At 41.2% G+C, this 24836-nt stretch overlaps 1 protein-coding gene across 1 annotated transcript; it reads right to left on the bottom strand.

Moving 5' to 3' along the window:
- Window positions 1–425: 425 nt before the first annotated feature.
- Window positions 426–24504, bottom strand: Psma5 (proteasome subunit alpha 5). Its single transcript, XM_008850395.3, has 9 exons — window positions 24152–24504; window positions 19055–19121; window positions 14246–14372; window positions 12854–12921; window positions 11494–11601; window positions 11305–11363; window positions 10378–10480; window positions 5934–6020; window positions 426–662 (listed from the first exon to the last, which is right to left on the bottom strand). Exons 1-9 carry the CDS (start codon window positions 24178–24180, stop codon window positions 585–587), a joined length of 726 nt encoding a protein of 241 aa, XP_008848617.1. The 5' UTR covers window positions 24181–24504; the 3' UTR covers window positions 426–584.
- Window positions 24505–24836: the final 332 nt, after the last annotated feature.

Raw genomic sequence — 24836 nt, 5'->3', positions numbered from 1 at the left:
ATGGATCTTCAATGGTATTGACATCTACTAACCACTGGGAGGAGCTGGACTAGTTTGTATTCATTTTTCCACACCAAAGGATTCAGAGCTAGAGCTGACTGTGCTGCAGAGAACCACTGAAATAATTTTAGAACAGATATGATCACAGGGTGGAAATATTAATACCATGATCCTCTTTGTGAACATAAGCATTTCTTATTATAAGAGTACACACTAAGTCTGGGCATGGTGGTGTATGCCTTTAATCCCAGCACTTGGGAGGCAGAGGCAGGCAGATCACTGTGATGACCAGTGACCAGGCCAGTCTGGTCTACATAGTGAGTTCCAGGCCAACTAGGGGCTACAGGGAGATCCTGTCTCAAAAAGACAAAAAAAAAAAAAAAAAAAAAAAAAAAAAAAAAGTACAGACTACTGTACAACTAACAAATATTTTAAATTTTCTTTATTTCAGAATTGTTGTTATGTACAGACATCATAAAAAAACACATATATTGGAAATGTTCCAAGAAATAAGAGCTGGAAATAAAATTTAAGGGCAATTAGAACTGAAATTGTCCCAGAGAAGTTCTGAGAACAGCTCTTTCTTAAATGTCCTTGATCACCTCTTCTAGTTCTTCCTTTGTGAACATGTGGAAATTCTGACCAGGTTGCACTGTGGCGAGCTGCAAAGGAACAAAAAGGGTTAATAAGCTGGGCTGGGTTCCCTGCTGATGGCCCTAGCTGGGTCAGAAGTGCTGGTTTTGCAGCTGTTCATTAGGAACTGAGGGATTTGCTGTCCTGGGGATATCCTTTACAAGCAGCAGTCCCTAAAATAGCTCTGACTCCAAAATAAAAATTCTTATTGACCAATTTTTCTATTTTGAGGTTAATCCCCATGTTAACCAAACTGACATCATTGTTATTTCTTAAAGTTACTTCTGTTAAGGATCACAAAAGCAACAGCAAAGTACACAGAGTCTGCACATTTTTTTTTTTTTCCTGTTAGATTCCTTTAGAAAGATATTTAAAGTAGGGCCTTGCAAGATGGCTCAGCAGGGTGAAGATGCCTGCAATCTGAGTCCAATAACTCAAGTTCGGTTTCAGGAGCCTGCTGTGGCACAAGAGAACCACCACTGAAGGTTGTCCTCAGACCTCTACACACCTGTTGTGGTCTACGCAGCCACGTGTGTGTGCGTGCATGCATGCCTGCGTCTGTGTGTGTGGTGCTGGAAACTGAATTTAGGAGCTCACATACACTAGGCAAATGCCAAATGCTCTATCACTGAACTATATTCCCAGTCCCCCAACAATACATTTAAAACATATTTATACTCCAAGTTGAACTTGCTGTGACCTTGGACACTTAAGCCATTCTGTGCCTTTATTTCTTCACCTGTAAAATGAGGCGGATACCCATAGAGTAACTGTGAAGACTGAATGTTAATAATATATGCAAAGTGCTTAGGACATAATAAACAATTGTTAACTATCATTATTATTTTCTTTAAAATTGTCTTTGTGGGGCTGGAGAGATGGCTCAGTGGTTAAGAGCACTGGCTACTCTTCCAGAGGACCCAGGTTTGATGCCAGCACCAACATGGTAGCCAACAACCGTCTGTTAACTCCAGTTCCAGGGGAATACAATACCCTCTCTTCTGACCTCCACAGGCCATTGCACGACACGAGTGCACTTCATATATGCAGGCAATACACTCATACACATAAAATAAAAATATAAATAAATAAAAATATTAAAATTGTCTTTGTGGGAACCTAACAACAAAGGGCTAGCTATGAAGGAATTCCAGTAGCACTACAGCAGGGACTCATCGTGACTAAAGAGAGCAGTACCAAGCAGCAGAGAGCAGTCCAGAGTAAAACTGATTAACAACAAAACCAAACAGAGTAAAAAACACCAGGGGTGAAGAGAACCTCAATTTAACTAGAACCATCATCTCTGTTTATCACAAAATCCCAGGTTTTGGGGGTTGTGCTAATAGCTTTAGTGTCAACTTGACACACCTGGGTTGAGGGAGCCTCAATTGGGGAATTGCCTCTATTGACTGGCCTGTGTCCATGTCTGAGGGGCATCTTCTTGATTGTTGAGTGATGTGGGTGGTGCCACCCCTGGGCAGGTGGGCCTGTGGGGGGGCAGGGGCAGGGGCAGGGGAGCAAGCCAGTAAGCAGCATTCCTCTATGGCTTATGCTCTAGCTCCTGCCTCCACATTCCTGCCCTGAGATCCTACCTTGGGGTCCCGGATGAACTGTGACCTGGGAGATGTAAGCTAAATAAACCCTTTCCTCCCCAAGTTGGTATTGGTCAGAGTGTTTTGTCACAGCTATGGAGAAACAAACTAGGACAGGGGTAATCCTGCAAAATAGGTACCATTTCACATTTGCCTCAAGGTTTTTGTGCTTGTCTAAAACGTCATTTCATTTTGTTTTTATTTTAAAACTATACACATTAGGGTTTTTTTTTCCTGTGTGTGTGCATATGTGCAAGTGCACATATGCACATATGTATGTGGAGGCCAGAGGACAATTTTGGCCGTCACTCCTCGGGTGCTGTATACCTTGTTCTCTCACTGGCTGGGAACTCACAAGTAGGCTGGGCTGGCTAACTGGCCAGTGAGTCTCAAGGAGCTACCCGTCTCTGCTCCCAAGCACTGCGACACAGTTTCACACAGGGTCTGGAGATCAAAAGTAGGTCCTCTATAAACACTTTACCGACTGCACTATCTCCCCAACCCCACGCTACTGTATTTTAAAATAAGATCAATTTGATAGTTGTCAGACAAAATTAGCATAATCTAGTTATATGTTTATTATTCTCTCTCTCTTTTTTTTTTGGTCTTTTTGAGACAAGGTCTCCCTGTAGCCCCAGCTGTCCTGGAACAACTCACTATGTAGACCAGTCTGGCCTTGAACTCAGAGATCTACCTACCTCTGCCTCCCAAGTGCTGGGATTAAAGGCATGTGCTACCATGCCTGGCTTTATTATTCTCTCTTTTTGAAAAAAAAATATTTTATTATTTTTATTTTATGTGTATTGCGTGCATGTATGTGAGTACACCAGTGTCGTGCAATGCCGCGGAGGTCAGAAGAGGGCTTCAGATTCCCCTGGAACTGGAGTTAGGACGGTTCGTAGCCGCCATGTGGGTGCTAGGGATCGAACCTGGGTCCTCTGCAAGAGCAGTCAGTGCTCTTAACCACTGAGCCATCTCTCCAGCCCCTATTATTCTCTTTAAATAAATAAAATTCAGAAAAAGATATCTTAAGACGTCTGGAAAAAGATTAAAATAAATGCTCTCCTCTCAAAGTCTGTCTTGTAGATTCTCCCAAAACCTATATCCAATTGCACTAATTATCATAAGAACCTCAAATATATTTGCTATACATAAAAAACAATGTGCTCGAGACCATACAGCCCATGAGTTCTATTCCAAGGGGACTTGGATATAAATATTACTGTTATTTCTCTTAAGGATATAATAGCCATCCTTGATCAATGTCAGTGAGGACAGAGATATAACATCATAAACAGAAGACAGCCTATAGGATTGTTTTGCCAGGTCACTCATGTCCTAAGGATAATCCTCCCAAAAATTACAGGGGCCAAAAACAGAAACTGGGCAAACTCGAATAAAATAGTCCTACAGAACCCAGATGCAAATGAATACTAAGAGGATTTGAACCCAGTGCTGCCTCAGGAAGTTACTCATCACTACATGAATAAAAATAACTCATTACATTTGCATAATGATAAATGTATTTACATAATGAATATGAGATTTTCTATTATCTCGTTACTTTTATAAAACCGCTGTAAAGCAGGTAGAGCTCTTCTTCACTTATTACGTTAATAATTGATTTGTATACAGTACAGTTGTATTAGAGAGTAGGAATCCAAAGATGAACAAAGTCCCTGTCTTCACTTACTGAGGATGCTAGATGCCAAAGGCTTTCATTTATGTGCTATAATAATAGTGCTTAGTGTATGTAATGGAGAGGCCTTGGAGAACAGGAAGGCTTCAAGGAAGAGGAAACATTTATTTTTGTTGTTGCTGTTGTTGTTTTTCAGAGACAGGGTATCTCCCTGTAGCCCCAGCTGGCCTGGAAAATGCTATGCAGACCAGGATAGCCTCAATCTCATAGACATCTGCCTGCCTCAGCCTTCCAGATGCTGAGACTAAAGGTGAACGTCATCATGCCAGGGGAAGTTGAATATTAATGGGCCAGACAGTGAAGGCAGGGAAGAGCAGGCTAAAGGTAAAAATGCTTAAAACATGTAATGACATTTGCAGAACAAGGCGATTCTGTGAAGCTACATATGGAATGAAAGATGGGATGAGGGGATAGTGGCTCACATCTCACAGAGTGTATTAACTTAAAGTAGAGAATCCATCATTTCAAGCACTAGACAGGCTGAGGCAGGAGGACAGTGAATTGAGGCTAGCTTGAGCTACATAGAAAATTCCCTGACAGCCTGTGCTACCTACAAAAACTCTCACCAAACAAACGAACAACAACAACAAAAATCTGCACAGACCCTAAAAATCAGAACTAGGTACAAATCTTGACTCAGCCATTTACCAAGTGTTATTTTAGGCAAAGCTCTACATGCCGGGAAGCATCAACAAATGAGTTGCTTATAAGGTAGCAAAGACAAGATTTAGTGACAGTAAAGGAAGATCAAAGTCTCCCAGATTTCTCGTGTGAATGACAAGGGCACTAGCTGTTGGTGTTATCAACCAGAATTAGAAATACTGGAATGGGAAATGGTTTTCTGGAAAGATGATTTTAATTTTAGGACTATCAAATTTGAGGTGACTGCTTTAGAAAGGTCAAATGGCAGCTCCAAAAGCTGATCAGGAAATCCTGACAAATAGGATTTATCACAGCCAGGAACACTCTCACAGAACAACAAAGGGCTGAAATGAATGGTAATGACTAAGGAATAAGTAAGGAGGCAATATACCAAACACAGCTTCTGTTTGAAGACAACTTGATAATACAGTTTAAAAAACAGGCTGAAGGAATACCCTACAGCAATAAAATCTGATTCAGCCAGATGAATTTCAAAATTAAGACACAAAAGAGTACACATTATACGACCCCATTTACATCAAATTATAGAATGCAAAGTAAGCCTACAGTTATCAGTCATGGTTATAAGAGCAGAAGTCAGTGGCAGGGGAAGGGCTACAATTGGGCAGGAAGAAACCATTAGGAGGATGAAAATTTCTCTGTCTTGGCTGTGGTACCTTATATATGCTAGGCAAGCACTCTACATTGAGTCATCCCCACAGCTCAAGTTCTCTTTTAACACAAAGTTCTTTTCCATCTTTTGATCCTTGCATGCGATTTCCTTCTTCTGGAGTATCTTTCAGCTCCTTCTCCAGACATCACCTCTTCCAGGATGCTTCTTAATGTCCTACACTACAATCACATGGCAACCTGTTCTTACTGCTGTTACAGAAGGTCCACCCCAAGCTGATTATCGGTGTGTCCCTTCCACTGCACAGCATACTACTTCACTAGGAGTTGGACTTTCTGTATTCCTATCCCCAGCACCTCGCACAGTACCTACCATATATCACATTCTCAAAACAACACTGAATTCTTCCCACTGAAGCCAACTCCTTATCTGAATTATGTGTTCTCTTTTTTACAACTTTTCTATCACTAATTCTTTTTTTCTTCAGTGTTGCCTTCTGCTGACATTCACTCTTGAGAGAAGCACACTCTAGTTTTTTCTACCTTGTCACCCTCCTTCACCCTTCAACTCACTGAATTCTGGCTTCCACCATCACCAATTTACTAAAGCTGCTTATTATTCAAATGTTATCAATAACCTAAAAAACAAGCATGTAAGATCTGGCCTTCTTGATCTACTTTAATCTTCAACAACGAGTTATGATATCTGCAAAAACACAATAAAACAAAGGCAATACCTCTATGTTAGTTGCATTCAGCTTCTCCTCCATTACTTGTTTGAGGATGATGAGGGAAGACTTGATGGCTTCTTTCAGTGTCATAGACTTGAAACAAAGAATGAGATGAGCCATTAATTGTACATAGTCCCTTCCTTCAACTCTTTCCCCTTTATCTCTCTGAAGAAGACTTGCAAATATTAATATACCTATTTTAATTTGTGTAATGTAGTGTATCTGAAAATTCGAGTAAATGTAAGTTGAATACACTTACTCAGAGAAGTGTCGCACTTTCAAGCTACTTTCATATAGTAAACGATCTTTGAGAAAGGACAAAGGCTGTAAAACACTAGTGTTCATTTGAATTCCTTGATTAGGACAGTATAACCTGGGTGACATTCTATGAATAATGCCCAAATGACTTACCACATTTTTCTGTGTTTTGTTTTACAGCACTTGGCAGGTTATACTGTGTTATTTAAAGTTGAAAGTTTGTGGCAATCCTGTGTTGATCAAGCTTTCCGGTGACATTTTTCTAAAAGCACGAGGTCATTTTGTGTCTCTTGTTTCTGATTCTCACAAGACTTCGAACTTCATTACTGTCCTATCTGTTATGCTAGCTTTTTTCTTTTTGTGTGTGTGTTCATGTGTATGAAGGTGCATGTGGAGGTCAGAGGACAATGTCAGATGTCATTCCTCATACACTATTCACTTATTTTTTTGAGACTAGGTCTCTCACTGGCCTGGAGTTCACAAAGTAGCTAGGCAGGCTGGCCAGGGAGCCCCAGAGAGTCACTAGTTTCTGCCTCCTTAGTAGAATTTCAAGCTCATGCCACCGTGCTTGGCTTTTGAGGTTAAGATTTATTTTTATTTTTAAATTATGTATATGTGTATCTGTGTATAGGTATGTGCACATGAGTATAGATGCCCACAGAGGCCAGAAGAGGGCAGCAGATCCCTTGGAGCTGGAGTTACAGGTAGTTGTGAGTCACCTGATGTGGATACAGGGAACCAAACTTGGGTCTTATGCTATCTTACCTGCTGAGCTATTCTCCAGCTCCTCTGGCTTTCTCTTTTAATGTGGATTTAAAGCTCAAACTCAGGGCCTCATACTTACAAGGCAAACACTTTACTGACAGAGCTATCCTCACAACCCAGCAAGTCATCTTTGATGTTATCACTGTGAATGCTCTGGAGTGAGTGGCACAAACCACACCTACCTAAGATGATAACCTTAACTGTGTTCTGACTGCTCATCTCTTCTGGGGCTTCCTCATATTCCAAGACACAATAATTACTGAAATTAGGCCAATTAATAACTCTACAATGACCTATAAGGATTCAAGAGAAAGGAGGAATCATATTGTTTATCAAAAACTGAATAGGCTGAAAACTAGGCCTCTTGTGCCAGTTAAGCAGTAAATGAAGAACAACCTTTTCTAAAAAAGATTTGTTTTTGGGGGGTGTGTGTGTGTCTGTGTTTGTGTGTGTGTCTGTGTGACCATGAATATGTATGTGCAGGTACCCAGAAGAAGGAATCAGATCCCTTGGAACTGGAGTTACAAATGTTGTGAGTCACCTGACGTGGGTGCTAGGATCTCAACTCCAGTCCTCTGATAGAGCAGTAAGCTCCTAAGTGCTTAGCCCTTGCGCCAGCCCCAAGAAGAAAACCCCTGATGGAAACTGAAAGAGCTATTCCAGTGAATACATGAATGTTAAGGGCTGATATGGAGAAAGTTTCAGTGCTTTGGACAGATCAAGCTAGTCACGACACTCTCTTAAACCAAAGCACAATCCACAGCAAAGCCCTAACCTTCTGACTCTACAAAGGCTGAGAGGTAAAGAAGCTGCAGATGAAAAGTTGGGAACTAGCAGAAGTTGGCTTATAAGGTTTAAGAAAAAGAAGTCTTCATAACATAAACAGGAAAAGCAGCAAGTGCTCATACCAGGCTGTGGCATTTTCTTTTTTTTTTCAGTACTGGGGACTGAACCTATGGCCTCACATATGCTGTCTATGTAGTGTTCTACCAGGGAGCTCTATTTTCTCAGCCCCTTTTTCACTTTTTATTTTTGAGGCAGGGTTTTGCTAGGATAACCCAGGCTGGCCTTGAACTCACTTTATAATCCAGGCTGAGCTTGAATGTGTGATTCTCCAAGCTTCTTCCTCCAGAGTGCTGAGATTATAGGCCTGTGCTACCAGGCCTAGCAAACAGATTTTCACTATAGACAAAGCCTTATACTGGAAAAAGATACCACCTAGACTATCATAGCTAGAGAGAAGTCAATGCCTGACTTCAAAGCTTGAAACAAAAGGCTGGATCTCTTAGGATTTAACATAGCTTTAATGGTGACTTTAAGCCGAAGCCAATGCTCATTTACTTTTCTGAAAATCTTAAGGTCCTTAAGAATAAGACTACATCTACTCTCCTGTACTCTTAACATGGAACAAAGTCTTATTTACAAGGTTTACTGAATATTTAAGCTAACTACTGAGAGCTATTCTACTGTTGAGGGAAAAAAAAAATCCCTTTCAAAATATTGCTCACTGACAATGTTCTTGGTCATCCAAGAGCACAATGACAGTAATGTTTTCATGGCTACTAACACAATATCCATTCTGCAGTCCATGGATCAAGGAGCCATTTTGATCATCAACTCTTATGTACGAAATACCTTTTATGGGACTAGTTGCCTTAGACAATAACTTTCCTTGATAAATCTAGGCAAAATAAATTGAAAATCTAAAAAGGATTCAGCATTCTGGGTTCCATTAAAAACACTAGTGATCCATGGAAGAATGTCACAATAGCAACATAAAATAGAGCTTGGAAGAGGCTGATTCCAGCCTTCATGGATGACAGAAGGGTTCAAAGGCTCCAGTGGAAGAAGCCACTGATGATGTAGAAACAGCAAGGAATTAAAACTAGCAGTGGTGGCCAGAGATGTGATTTAATTGCTGTACCTCAGGATAAATTTTTATGGTTGAAGAGTTCTTATGGATGAGCAAATAGGTTTCTTGAGATGGAATTTAGTCCTGAAAAGCTGTTAACATTGTTGAAATAACAACAAAGAATGCAGGATACTACATATACTACATAAACTTAGTTGTTAAAGCACAAGAAAGATTAGCATACAGATTAATTTGGGGGGGGGTTTGAGACAGTCTGATTACATAGCTCTGACTGCCCTGGAACTCACAGAGATCTAACTGCCTCTTTTTCCTGGAGCTGGGATTAAGGACATGTGCCACCATACCCTGTCTGATTAAATTTCTGAAAGAAACTTCCATAGGTAAATGCTACGAACACCATAATATGCTACAATGAAATCTTCCCTGAAAGGAACAGTCAGCGGATGCTGCAGACTTCCTTATTGCCTTACTCTAAAAAGTTGCCACAGCTACCTCAACTTCAGCAACCACCACCCTGATCAGTCAGAACTATCAACATGGGGGCAAGATACTCCATTCCAAAAAGGGTGCAATTTGCTAAAGACTCAGATGATTAATAATGTTTTTGTTTTTTTTGTGACAGGGTCTCCCTGTAGCCCCAGGTGACCTGGAACTTGTTATATAGACCAGGCTAGCCTTGATCTCAGAGAGCTACCTGCCTCTGTCTCCCAAGTGCTGAGATTAAAGGTGTGCACCACCACTACCACACCTGGTCTGATTATTAGCACTTTTAGTAACACACAAAAAAAATTGTACATATGTCAATCTTTCGAAGACATAATGCGCATACTTAGTAAGTATAATGTAAACCTACTTTTTATGTATGCTTTTTATATGCTTGCTTTCAATATTCATTTAATTATAGTGGTCTAGAACCAAACCCAAAGTACCTCTGAAATATACCTATGCTAAGTGTTGATATGAGCAGAGATCCCTGTGTGACTCTCCTGAAGAGAAGCATGGCAGCCTTTAGTCACAGCCCTGAGTTACAAAAACCCCCAATCTTCCCATTCCAGAAAGAGTGCCAGAAAGAAAGAGGCATACTAGGCATTATCAACTAAGTGAAGTTGTAAGGATAGAGGACAAACATGTTGTGGTATATCCATACCACAGAACATAAGGTAGCAATAAAAGGAACTATCAATACAACATGGATGTATCTCAAAGACATTATCCCAGGGGCTGGTAACTCAAGTGGTACAGCCTGGGTTAGTAAATAAAGCCGTGGCTTCAATTCCAGCATGAAATTACAATAAAAATGACAAGCTCTATTACTCCTATTTATGAAAAGTGCAAGAATGACAAAATTCTATACTGGTAAATGTGGTTGCAAGTGAGAGGGAATACTGATAGCCTGTTCACTAGCAGTCAGAGTGTTCCATGCCTTGTTTTAAGCTGTGATGCTAAAAGAATACACAACTGTAAAACTAAGAATGCTTTATGTCTGTGGATTTGATTACACATTATACATTGACTTGAAAAATGATAATACAAGTTGTGAGAATGTTTAGTTACCTTGTGGTAAACTTCTTGCAAGGAGCTCTGGGCACCCTCTGAAGCAGAGCCAATTGCTCGAGCATCACACTGTACAAAGGTCCCAGATGGGTCCATGTGAAACCTGTAAAAATGGCCAAAGGAAAAGGATTTAAATGAGCAAGAGGAACAGGACACATTTTATGCAACAAATGCTTCACTAAAAATGCCTAAGGGCTTTACCCTGCAGTAGGACATGTCACTGAAATACTGAGGCACAGTTCCAAAAAGTATTTTGTTCTGAGGGTACAGACCTTTAAAAAATATATTTATTTTAAAATTTAATTTTACGGCGTAAGTAATTTATTTTATGTGTATGAATGTTTTGCCTGCATGTACGTAAGTGCACCACATGTGTACAATGACTACAGAAGCCAGAAGTGGGTGTCAGATGCCCTGCAACTGGTTATTAGCCGCCATGTGGGTGCTGGGAACTGTACCTGGGTCCTCTGCCAGGGCAGCCAGTGCACTCAGCCACTGAACCATCTCTTCAGCCCCCTAAAGGTTAATTCTTCATGGATCCCTAAATTCTATTGTTATAAACACAGAAACACTGAATTTTACAGTCAGAAGTCCTACATTTTCCTAATTATTATTTTTCTTTCTTTTCTTTTTTATTAAGATAGAGTGGCCCAGGCTGGCCTGAAACTCACTATGTAACCAAGGATGCACTTAAACTGATCCTCCTGTCTGCATTTTTCAAGAACTAGGAATATAAGCATGCATCACTACACTGGTTTTATGCAGTGCTAGGGATTTAGCATCCTAGACAAGCACCCTACTAAGTGAGCTTCGAGTCCCTTCCAATTCTTTGATAATCTCAGTTGACTTACTAGTCCCCATCACAAATTATAATAATTATCATGACCCCCCAAAAGCAGGGGAAAATGGCAAAATGGTACCACTTACAGCTGGGGTCCTTTCTCATCAACTCCTCCAAACAATAGTGCTACTCCAAAGGGACGAGACTAAAACCAAAAGGCAAAAGGTAGAAGTGGCCATGAATAAAGTGACAGAGAGGCTAGGAAAATATGTGTGGAGGACAAATGTCCTACATCCTAGAGAACAGCAAGCAAACAACACAAGCATCATACTCACCATGGCACCTGGATCTGCATCTTCTTCTCCAAACTGCAGAGCCAGATTGGACACAGCCTGGGTCACACTCTCCACCGTCATTGTTTCATTATAGGTGAACCAGTGGTTCTAGAAAAAGGGCAAAGAATGGAAACACTTCCTAGTAAGGGATGTCAAGCAGTCCATCACTTCTCTAACAAGTGTGGTTAGAAAATAAAGGCTCACATGCTCTGTTTTTGAGACAGAGTCTCGCTATATTGCCCAGGCAGACCTAGAACTTGCAATCCTCCCACCTCAGCCTCCTGGGCTGCTATACAGGTCTGCACCTGCCCAGCTCAAATGCTTTTTTCTTGATTAACACTAGCCACTGAGTACTCAGGACTGTATGAGAAGAGGAACAACTCTAATGTCCAGGCACTAAGTTGCATGCCTACAATCCCTGCACTCAGGAGGCTGAATTGAGGACTGTGAGTTCAGGGCCAGCCTGGGCTGTTCAGGAGGGGTGGGAGGCAGTGGAAGGAAAAAGAAGAGAAGAGGACAGATAAAAAGTCCATAAATGTGCACATGAACGAGCTCTGGAAAAAAGGATGGACTATACGCTGCGTCTCTTGAAAAATAGGTTCAAGTCCTAAAAGCAAAGCACCAAATTTAGTCTTTTCATAAAGTGAATGTTAGTGCTTACATTAAATTATTCTTATTTAAGTACTGAAAGCAAATTTGCAAGGAAGTGAAAAAAAATTTACCTGGTAATTATTTTTCTTACTAGCCTATTCTCTAGGTACTCAAGTTAAACAAACAAAACCCAGCATTCCTAACTAGTATTTCACAAGGCACAAATCATTACTTATTGGATGAGAACACTTTTATAAGCCTGGCAGGAAAGGCAGTTGCATGGAAATATCCTTTAACTATGATATTCCCATAGAAAATAAGGAAAAACAGTACAATGCATGCTTTATGGTAAAGTAAGATAAATCTAGAAGCAGCAGCAGACTGTCAGCTTTATTGGTCAAGGGCTTCGTTTAAGCTGCAATGGCTGAAGAGCTAATTTCTAAGTCTTAGAAGTTTTAACTGGAGACTACCCAAAATACTCCCAAGAGCCATGTCTACTGTTAGCAGACACCTGCAATGTAGCTCAGGCAGCTCTATCATCACTAAACAAGGTATTCGTGCATCACTGTAAAAAAGAGAGAAGAAGCGCCAGGCACGGTGGCGCACACCTTTAATCCCAGCACTTGGGGGAGGCAGAAGCAGGCGGATCTCTGTGAGTTCAAGGCCAGCCTGGTCTACATAGTTAGTTCTAGGACAGCTGGGGCTACAGGGAGACTCTGTCTCAAAAAGACCCCCCAAAAAAGAGAGAGAGAAGATGTTGATTTTTTACCTGTGTCTCTACTCTGGCTTTATCAATTAAAGTCTTAGCATCAGCAATTAGCCCGCTCATGGCGCAACCTGCAATGTAAAAGCAACAGTGAGCCAGCACAACCAAATCCTTCAGAACTTTTCATCCATCAGGAAATAACAAAAACCTGTAGTAGAACCATGGCAACAAGCTCATGGGCAATATACCCACCATATTAAATGGGAAATGATGAGCACTGAATATAAGTATAATGATGATACAAATAAAAAAACACCCATAATGACAATGAAGTCCAGATAGTAAGCTAGAATACAGAATACAGCAACAGCCAACCAAACATGAATTTCCATGTTTTATATCCTTAAACCCTTTAGCAACATTGTATGTTTTCTATTTGTTGAATGAAGGGACACTGATCTACCACCAAAAGACAGATGATCTGAGATCTTTAGAACACAATGTTCTAAATCTGTTTCCTTTAACTATGAGAATAACAAGCCCCCAGACTATGGTATTTGGTACTTATGCCTTTAAGCAATTATTTAGCAAACATTTTATTAATAAAGTTGAAGAAACAGATTAAGAGAACGTGATAGTTGACTAAGTAGAAGTACTGATGTTATAATGCAACTGTCAAAATCCAAAGGAAGAGAATTATACTGAAGACCAAAGAAAGGAGGGTAAGGGAAGACACAGAAAAGACAATAAATCTAAAAACAGAGGAAAAGAGCTGATCTGATCATTATTTTTTTTTATTATTTTATTTTATGTATATGAGTGTATTGCCTGCATGTATGTGAGTGCACCCGTGTCTTGCAATGCTGCAGAGATCAGAAGAGGGCTTCAGATTCCCCTGGAACTGGAGTTAAGGACGGTTTGTAGCTGCCATATGGGTGCTGGGAATCAAACCCGGGTTCTCTGCAAGAGCAGTCAGTGCTCTTAACTACTGAGCCATCTCTCCAGCCCCACGATCAACATTAGTCTTAAAAATTACACACTCCAAAGATCTTTGAGAATTACTCTTCTCAGTGGACACTAGCACACTACCTCAGCTCTTGGCAGCTTACCACCAAAGGTAGCATTACAAATCAATGAAGACACAGCCTTCATAGAGAACTTGTCTATGATTCAATGCATTTCAATATCATCACATTTGCCAAGGGCTGGGGTACAGTTCAATGGTAGAACACTTGCCTAGCATGTGAGGATGAAAGGAATTTCTCATAGTAAGCTAAGCCTAATTGAATCCTGTGACTGCTTTATGCTCCCGAAAGGTATGCACACTGACCTCCTGCTTGAAAATGATAGCTAATCAGTGAATAAGGCATTTACTACATGAAGTTCCCCTTGAACATCACAGAAGATCAGTTAACTCAGGCCAGATCCTACAGAGCAGCTTCCCTCATTACTGACCTATATGAGCATCGATCTCTACAATCTTTTCAATGCTGCTGGGCTCCATGAGTGGGGAGGTAATTCTCTTTTCCACTGCTAGGCATACACCTTCTGATGTCTGGATGCCAATGGCTGTAGAACCAAGCTAAAACAAAAGAAAGCACACACAAAAAAACATGTTATGGTGACCTATGTGCAGATCAAAGAAATCTATGTCCACCATCACAAGCAGAAGCTTCCATTATCCATACCTAGTACACAGAAAGAACAGGAAGTACAGTAATAAACACACTGTTCCTGCGATCAAAGGCATTTACAGAATTTTGTGCTTCTGAAAAGGAAATCCAGGGCTTGGGTAGAAGGGGAGAGTTCTGTGGTAGAGTGCTTGCCTAGCATATACAAGGTCATGGGTTTAACCCCCATCATCAAAATGGGGTTGGAGTGTTCAATAACTTTAATACTGAGGAAGAGGAATTTTAAAGTCCTAATCGTAGTATGCAAGAAAGTAATACAACCCTAATAGTTTTTTTCCTGAAACTGGTCACCTCTGCTCCCTGTATTAGTCTGTCCCAAAAGGTCATATTCCCCAAACTTATGTCATCTCCAGAAGAGAGGATAAAGGAGGAAGAACAAAATGACCACCATCCTCAATAACCACCTTAAAACACTAACTGGTCCCTTAGGCACAGCTCAACCCACTTGTTCAAGGTACAGGCAACACGTGTACCTTTCCTAAAGCTGTCTTCTCTGAAGATACTCTTCCTTCTGCCTCTCCAAGTTCTACCACTGTTTCCTAAAGCCTTCCAAGACCGTGCTTTCTTCCCTGAATTTCCATTGTACCTACTTAACTCTGTGAAGCAATGACTGCCAACTGGGAGCACCAGGCTCAATTAAGCCTGCCACTGTAACAACATCACGGAATTCCATGAATATTTTAATATTTATCTTATTTTTATGTATGTGTGTGTGTTGTATGTGGGTATGTGCATGTGCCCACAGAGGTCAGAGGTCAGAAGAGGGCATCAGATTCCCCAAAGCTGGAGTTACAGGTGACTGTGAGCCACTCGATGAGGATATTAAACTCAGGGCCTCTGCATAAGCAGTAAGCACTCTTTTGAAACAAATTTTATGTGTATGAGTGTTCTGCCTACATGTATGTAAATGCATCTGTGTCACACAATGCCTGAGGATGCCAGAAGAGGGCTTTGGATCCCCTAGAAGTGGAGTTAAGGATGGTTGTTAACTGCTATGTGGGTGCTGGGAACTGAACCAGGCCTTTTGCAAGAGAAGCCAATGCCCTGAACTTGTGAGCCAGCTCCCCAGCTCCCAGCAGCAAGCACTCTTAACTGCTGAGCCATTTTTCCAGTCCCTCCACACATCTTTCTACACAAAACATGTTTAATGTGTCTTCAGACTGAATTGTCACCTATAGCTGCTACTAACAAAATACCTGACAAGAGGAAGATTTTATTTTGGCTCACAGCTTGAGGGGGGACAGAGTCCATCACACCCAGGAAGGCATGATGACAGGAATGGGAGGCTGCTAGTCACACTACATCCACAGTCAGAAGAGAGACAAATGCTTGTGCTCAGCAAGCTTTCTTTCTACGAAGTGCAGGATCAAGGTCCATGGAATGGTGCAGCCAACATACAAGGCAGGCCTTCCTTCCTACCTCAATTAATCTTATCTGAAAAACCCTCAAAGACATGCCCAGAAGCTCTTCTCTCTTCAGTGATTCTAGAACCTGTCATCTGACAATCAGTATTAACTATCACATCATGTCTCATACATATACATTACTCTTCAAATGTATGACATTCTAACTTCATTTAGAAGTACTGTTAAATGCCAGCTTCTTATTTTATTTTGGTAAATTACTTGGTTTTTTGAGGCAGGGTTGCCCAGGCTAGCTTTACTCAGGATTGTCCTGCCCTAACCTCTCATTATCACTTTGTAAAAAAAAAAAAAAAAATCAAAGAATATCATTGAATGTGTAAGAGATGAATTGCCAAAAACTTTAATGTAAATAGTGAGTGTTCTTACTTCTAAGAATACAGACTGAACACGTATTAGCTCTACTTCCTCAAGCCTGTTAATATAAGACTAAAGAGCTTTTTAAAACAAATAAGCATAAATCCACTAAGATAATGGGAAAAAACTCAGCATTAAAATTCTGAAGCTTGAGGCTGGAGAGATGACTCAGTGGTTAAGAGCACTGTCTGCTCTCACAGAGGACCTTAGTTCAACTCCCAGCACCCACATAGTGGCTAACAACACTCTGTAACTCCAGTTCAACGGATCCAATGCCCTCTTCTGACCTCTGCAGGCATTGCACGACATGGGTGCACTTAGACACATGCAGGCAAAATACTCATACACACAAAATAAAAAAAATTAAAAAAAATCACACCTGTATTAAAAAAAAATTCTGACTCTCAAAAGATAGATTAGTGATAATCTGATTTTCATCAAAGGCCCCCTCCAGAAAGGAAATGATAACCATACCTCTGCAAATGAACGTGACAGAGGAGCTGAAAATTTCAAGACAGTTCAATGTCTTTTAAACAGGTTCCAGTTAAGTTTGGTGGTCCCTCCCTATAATCCCAGCTATTAAGGAGGATCAAAACCTAGGCTACATAGTCAAGCTTATACAATTTAGTGAGACTCTGTCTCAAACTAAAAAAATTAAAAGGGACTAAAGATGTAGCTCAATGGTAGGGTACTTGCCTAACACACCCAAGACCAGGAGACCACTCCTGAATAATGCCAAAAAATGAAAAATGAAACAGAACCCCAAGGCTCCCTCCCCTATTTTTTAAAGCTAGATGGCTGTTCCATATCTACTCATGCAGAAGACCCTGGCTTACTCTCTGAAAAGGATGAAAAAATGTTTAGACTGGGGACACCAAGTATAGTCAAAGGGTTGACTGAAAACCAAGTAAGTAAAAATATACAAACGTATGTTAGGAATCCTAGCCTTACTTCCCTGCTCAGATTTAAGAGGTCAGCATCCACAAACACTCTTCTTGCATGAAACAAGGCACTGTTCTCTAGAGCAGTGGTTTTTACTTTCTGGCAAAAATCCACACTCAGAAATGTATCATGACCATAACCCACAAAAAAATAAAACACATACTTTTTATCAAACAGAAATAAAATGTTTCATTTTTTAAAAAGTCAATACTATGGGTAATGAATTCTGATAGTCACTGTTCTATCCCATTTAGGAAAGAAACACTCAGTTTGGGTTTAGTGGCCCATGCCTGAAATCCCAGTACTAGGAATAAAAGCAGGAAGGTATTTAGTTCCAGGCAGCCTGGGCTACAGACCTCTTCTCAAAAGAAATCGAGGATGTAACTCAGTTGGTAGAGTGCTTCCTAGCATGCACAAGACTCTGGGTTCACTCTACAACACCACATAAATTGGATGTGGTGGTGCAATGTTTATAGTCCTAGTATCCAGGAAGTACAAGAAGTTGGTTCTCTCCTTCCACCATGTGGGACACAGGATTAAACTCAGGTCATGAAGCTTAAGAGACAGGCACCTTTACCTCGCTAGCTCCAGAATGAGCAGTTTTGTGAGCAAACATTCTGTCACTAAAACTCTAGTAGAGGTTACAAGGTAGATGCTGTTTGGAGATATGGAGGTGACTCAAGCACACAGAGAAAAGCTGGACTGCAACAGAAACTCCCAACTTTGTTAATAACTGGGGCCTAATGACTGAGCCTTATCCTAGAAAACCAAAATCAAATTTTTTTAGGTTGGGGGCCTGTATATATTTTTCTTTCTTTCTCCTAAGCATTCGTTTTCACTGCTATATTTAAAGATTATAGATATACATGTTTCCTGTTTTTCAGTAAGGTTTCTTCTTAAATATTAGAAGAATATTAAATACCAAATGACAAGTTATTTCAGCTACCCATAATTCAACAAATGCAATTCCAATATGATAACTAACTTCAGGTATAGACTTCTTTTTAATTTTTAGAATACTGGTTTGAAGTATGTATTTGACGTGTGTGTATGTGCGTGTGCTGCTGGAGACTACATGCAAGGCAAGCACTCAACCAACTCCCAGCCCTATGCATCTGATTTTGTTACTAGATTACAGGACAAATTTCTTTTCAGTTCCTACAAATTTATGATTTTATCAACAGGATTTACAGAGATGAACAGTTATATGATTTGCTCAAGACAACAAAATATAAAAAGGAATGAATACAGGGGACTGGGGAAGTAGCTCAGTTGATAAAGTGCTTGCAGCTCAAGCAACAGAACCTGACTACCAGACCCAGAGCCAGTGCAGTGGCACACACCTGTTGTAATCCTAGCACTGGGGAGGCAGAGACAGGAAAATCCCTGCCCAGCTAGTCTAGCCGAACCAGTGAGTTCCAGTCAATGAGAGACCCTGACTCAAAATATCAGGCGGAGAGTGACTGAGGATGCACACTGTCAACCTTTGACCTCCACATGCCTGCATACACGTATACAAACATGTATGAAAACAGACACACACACACAAATACAGGGCTAACTCTGGAATTCTACACCCCTCTTTATAGCCAAGAAGATTAGAAACAAAAGCACATCCCTCCATTTTCATGGAAACAAAGCTACTTATACAATTACGAAGCATCTATCTGTTCAAAAAGTCTTAAAATAGACTTCAGGAATAGTATTAAAATTGTTATAAAAATAGTGGCTGGTTAAAGAGATATGAGAATGTTTTCTAAAATAATTCTAAAACACATTTATTCCAAATGTTCTTCTGGTAAAGTGTGGGGGCTGTTAGGAGGCTTCAAAGTTTCTACTACTTGCTACCGTACCTTGATAGCCTCAATGGCATACTCCACTTGAAATAATCTTCCTTCTGGAGAAAAAGTATTCACACCCCTGTAATTTAAAAAAAAAGTATTAAAAACTGTCCAAGCAGTAAGTCATACATATCAGAACCAAGTTCCTGGACACCCAGCTCAGCTGACTGCAGGACATGTAGGCTGCCATGACTCTCTGGTTTTCTGGTACACCAACAGCCCCACTCCTAGTCTTAACAAACTGATAAACGAAAGCAGGTAATCTGAATCAACCTGGACAAATTCTGAATCAATTTACCAATTCCTTTGATAAACTCATGACCCCAAACTATGAGGCCATTTCCAAGAAAATGTCACTTTTTTTCTTTTCCTTTTTCTCATTATGTACCTTTGAGGTCAAGCTCTTATTTTTAAATCAAAGTCAGCTACAAGTATATTTCTGTACTTATTTGTATGAGAGTATTGTTATATTAACAATAGACTGAGGTCCATCTAGTTACTAAAGCCTAATCTATCTAGTTAGCTCACTCAATAGATATTTATGCCAATTACATGCTAGACTGCTTTTCTCTCTAAAACATGCTCCCCTCTATTTTGCACCAGTGTGTTGGTAATCCCCATGGAGAAGACACACCAAACAGGGTTAGCTACAGAAGTTTTCAGTACACAGTTACGCTTAAAAATATTTCAATGAATAAAAATGACTGCAACCCTTAAGTTTATGAAGTTTAGATGTTACAAGATGCACACAACACAATGTTTTCAAATTTTGCTTAACCAAAACTTTTTAAAAAGGAGTTTCTATGTGTACAAGTGTGTGTATAAATAACTGTCTATCACAGATACTACTCAGCATCAACCTCTGGCCTATACATACACTCATATACTTGAATACACACACACACACACACACACGCACACACACACACACACACACACACACACAGAGATACGGGTGCTAATTCTGCACCATATAGATCTAAAAACTGTAATAGATGTTATACTTATAGACACACACACACACAAATATGAGTGCTAATTCTGCACCATATAGATCAAAAAACTGTAACAAATAATACTAAAGTCTGCATGTACAGGTTATTAACTATATGTCTGGTGTTGTCATAAGCCTTTAAATGTTTTACTTTAATCCTCAAAACCACCCTATGTAATATTCTAACATAAATATCATTTTACAGACAAGGCGGCTGAAACATAGGAAGATCAAATAAGTTCCTCAAAGCTACTCAAAATAGAAGAGGCAAAACTGAAATTAGAATTTAGGAAATCTGATTTGTACACGGGCTGGAGAGATGGTTCAGAGTTTAAGAGTGATTGCTCCTCTTCCAGAGCACCTGAGTTAGGCTCCCAGCACCCACATCAGGCAACTCACAACCACCTGTAATCCAGTTCCATGGTATCTGATATATTCTGACCTCCACAGGCACCAACACACATACTGACATTCAGTCACAAAGACATACACATATACATGTGAATAAAAATATTTTTTAAAAGAATGTTTAACCTTTGGAAATCTGAGTACTGTGACCAAGCTTTAACTATTCCACTATACTATCTTCTGAGAACTGTTCTGACTTGAGGGGGTGGAGAGAGACTCTTACCCTCCAGGTTCCCATTTGCTCCTCAGGTAATAATTACTAAAACCATTTAAAAGGAAGTTCAGGACTCTAAAGAACAGTTTAAAAAAAAAAAAAAAATCACTGAAAGAAAAATCTTGAGTTCAAAAGACCTAGGATGGAGCGGGAGACATAGTTCAGCAGTAGAACACTCGCCCAGGATGTGTGAAGCCCTGGGTTCAAATCCCAGTACCACAACACACACTCCCACACCTCCCCACCACACACACCCCGGAAGTGAGATCTAGTTTCACCCACCACTAACTTTAACTTCCTCAAGAAAAATAATAAATTGTCCTGCCTTTGTTAAAACCGTTAACTACAGAGAAATGGAAGAACTCTGCAAATTTTATGTAGTTGCAATTTTTTCTCACCCTAATTTACAATCTTCATCCTGTGAGACATTATTTCATTCTCCCAAATATGGGCTCTGGTCTTGCCCCTCTTCCCAAATTGCATTGTCTCCTTGGGTTATTTCATATATGCTAAGCACCAATTCCAAATTAATCTAAGTGCTGAACAATTCCAGTTGGATAGCCTGTTAGTACCTAACATTCTACATTTTCCAATCTGAAATATTATCTTTTAAATCCAGTTAGCTTCACATGTACCATGCCTACTATGGGGGGGGGTTCTTTTTGAGACAGGGTCTCCCTGTAGCCCTAGCTGGCCTGGAACTCACTATGTAGACCAGGTCTACCTCGAACTCATAGATCCGCTGCCTCTGCCTCCCAGGTGCTGGGACTAAAGGCATGCACCACCATGCCCGGCTCACTCCCACATTTTAAAACACCTCTAGTCTCCTTGTTCTCCAAGGTTAGAATGCTCAAGATGATTTGACCCATCTTCTCCCATATCTACCAATGCTAAGTCATACTAATTCACATCAACTCCGCCTCCATAGTCACATATAACTTCCATTCTCAATGTCCTTATTACCTTTCACCTCACTGTTGTAAGAGCCACCTAACTGGTGTTGAATTGTTCCTTTTTCCTATCCAGTCAAACTCTAACAAAAATAACTGTGATGAGGCAACTTCTTATTTTGTTTTCTTTTACGTGTACCAGTGTTCTGCCTGCAGATATGTAAGCATACCACATCTGTGCCTGAGGAGGGTGCTGGGTTCCCCTAGAACTGGAATTACAGAAGGCTGTGAGTCACTATGTGGGTGCTGGGAACAGAATCCAGGTCCTCTGTAAGAAAGTACTTTTTTTTTTTGGTCTTTTTGAGACAGGGTCTCCCTGTAGCTCTAGCTGTCCGGGAACTCACTATGTAGACCAGGCTGGCTTTGAACTCACAGAGATTTGCCTGCCTCTGCCTCCCAAGTGCTGGGACTACAGGTGTGCGCCAACACACCCGGCTTGCAAGAAAGTACTTTTAACCTCTGAGCAATCTCTCCAGTCCCTAGGCAACTTCTTAAAATGAAAATTAAAGCCTGGTACAGGGGTTCATGAGTGTAATCCTAGTACCCAGGAGGTAAGGCAGGAGGGATCACCAAAAATTTGAGGCTAACCTAGGTCATGCAGTGAATTCCAGGCCACTATGTGCTACAGATTGTACCTTGTGTTTAAAACAAATTTTTTTAGGAGGAAGGGGAGGGGGGAGAAATAGAGGAGATGGAGGAGGAAAATTAATGGCACATAGTTGCCTACAGAGAAGACCCAAATACTTAGCTTACTATTAACCCATGAAATAATCTAGCACCATCCTGTTGGTCCCATTATCTCCCACTAGGCCCATAATATGCATCCTATATGTGTCAGACTGCACTTTTCTCAAACGCTCACTATGCTTTTCTGTTGTCCCTCCTTTGTTCATCCTATATTCTCTGACTCAAAACTGTGGATTCTCAGTATTTATTAAAAGCTTCTTTCTCAAGATCCAACTGAAATCATTTCCTTGATCCCTTAACAACACATGCAAACTCTCACCAGAACTTCCAATGCTGATTTAAATTCTTCTATTGGTGCCAATACATTTCTGTCTCACACTATAGTCGCTTTTGTAAACAGTTCTATACGAGTCAGTCTCCTACAGGAGAGTAAGGATCCTGTAAAACCAGCACCCTGGAGCTGGAGAGATGGCTCAGCGGTTAAGAGCACTGACTGCTCTTGCAGAGGACCCGGGTTCGATTCCCAGCACCCACATGGTATGGTGGCTACGAACCATCCTTAACTCTCCAGTTCCAGGGGAATCTGAAGCCCTCTTCTGACCTCTGCGGAATTGCATGACACGGGTGCACTCACATACATGCAGGCAATACACTCGTACACATAAAACAAAAATAAATAAAATAATTAAAAAAAAAAACCAGCACCCTGAACACTGCATTGTATATAGCAAAAACAAGTATATTAGCTAAAACAAGGGAAAACTATACTTTATATATTCTAGAGTACACACAAAAACAACACACAAAGCAACAATATATGTTAACAATCACAACTTAATAAAACAATAAATTGTGATGAAAATCACAATTTTCTCAAAACTTTAGCGCCTAAAGATGATTCTAAATCATCTGAAATCTAAATGCTAACAAAATCACTTTACTTAACAGGAGGAAAAGATGGTGATTTTTAAAACGTGTGTGTGTATACCTTCTATGAGTCAGCAAATGGATGAAAAAGTGGCCATTCCAGGTGCTACAACTTTCACAGGGTCAACAATATACTTGCCGAGAAAAGTAGTTTCTCCAGCTAAGTACAAAAAAAAAAGTCTGCTTTTCTCAGGTTTCAAACAAACTTAATTGCTTGTAAAAACTGCTCAAAACAGAAACTGAAAGTAAAAATCTCTACATTTATAACAGCATTACTTAGTATTTCCAAGACCGGAAAGTTTAAAAAAGTAAAAATACAATCACACAAGCTTTGACTTTAGAAAACACTTGGCCTTCAACACAATCCTAAAATTAACTTGCTATAAACTTTTATAAAAGCCAGAAAAACTATAGTCAAGTGAAATCAGCATGATTATAAATCTGAGAACCACTGTAAATTCTGGTTTCTACAAACCCAGACTGCGGGCTTAGCTGAAACTGCCTTCGCGCTTTTGAATTAAAAAAAAAAAAAAAGCACTCCCCAGTACGTCTTAGTACAAACTCATTCAACGGTCTCGGTGCCTTTTTACTCAAGGCAGGGCATCCCACTTTCAAGCAGTCATAGTTAGCAGGCATGAACCCGGACGCAGGCTAAAGGTCGGAGTCAGGATCCCACAGCCTTCTCCCTCAGCACAAACCCGTGCTTCTCGCTTCCGCACGGTACTGGGACCCAGTGGTGACTCAGCTGCAGGACAAGCGCGTCCGATCGGCCGGACTCCAGCTCGGGGAAGGCGCCTCGGGAGCCAGAGAGTTCCAGGTCCGGCCAGACTAGGGTTCCCGGGGCGCCCCATGACACTGCAGAACCCCGGCCACGGCCGGCCCGCTCCGCGCACCCACATCCCGACCCAGCTGCTTCCCGCCATTCGAACCTGTCGTACTCGGACCGAGTGAGGAACATGTTGAGGACAGGAGGTAACGGCGGTGGCTACGCGGGGTTCCTAAGGGCCACACGACTACAGCAGCACCCAACTCAACCACACCGCCACAGCACCAAGGCCCCCTGCTCGCGTCTGCGCGTGCGCTCGCGACCTCTTCAGCCCGCCCTCCCGTGCCTCCTTCCTATTGGCTAGTCGCGGTTGTCGCCGCGGTGATTGGGCCAACGCGCTTCCTCGCCCGACCTCGGTAGACGCAGGGAGGGCGGGACCAGGGCGCCCTTCCGCTTTCTGTCGTCGGTGGTTGCTAGGGGCGCTGGAGCTCGGGCCAGTGCTGAGAGAGAACTGACTTTCTGAGGTGCGAGCCAGCCGCCGAGGACGGCGGGAAGACTACTGCGGTAGTCGGGATCTTGACCCAGGACCCAGAGATCGCAGCCGGAGGACGCGGATCTTACGTCCTCCTCGCGTTGCGTCTGCCCGGCTCTTCCGCTATACCCGCGTCTCCGGAACAGTCTTCTCCAGGCTTTGCACAGGCTTTGGGACTTGGGTAGAGTTGCGTGGTCTCTGTGAGTCTGAACCAGAGCGCCCGACGCTTCAGCCGACTTGCCTTGTTGCGGAGGAAGTTGGTAGGCTTTGACTCTGTGAGGAAATCTTCGAATTTCTGCATGGTTATGGTTCTTCT

This window comes from Nannospalax galili, unplaced genomic scaffold (assembly GCF_000622305.1).
Source record: "Nannospalax galili isolate Female #2095 unplaced genomic scaffold, S.galili_v1.0 scaffold5, whole genome shotgun sequence".
NCBI lineage: Eukaryota > Metazoa > Chordata > Mammalia > Rodentia > Spalacidae > Nannospalax > Nannospalax galili.
This window is presented reverse-complemented; position numbering and strand designations above follow the sequence as displayed.

Coding starts and splice junctions, on each gene's coding strand:
- Psma5 (XM_008850395.3), bottom strand. CDS start 24,180: ATGTTCCTCACTCGGTCCGAGTACGACAG. Junction 14,373..19,054: donor ATGCCATTGAGGCTATCAAG/GTACGGTAGCAA, acceptor CTTTTGTTTTAG/CTTGGTTCTACAGCCATTGG. Junction 12,922..14,245: donor AGAGATCGATGCTCATATAG/GTCAGTAATGAG, acceptor TTTACATTGCAG/GTTGCGCCATGAGCGGGCTA.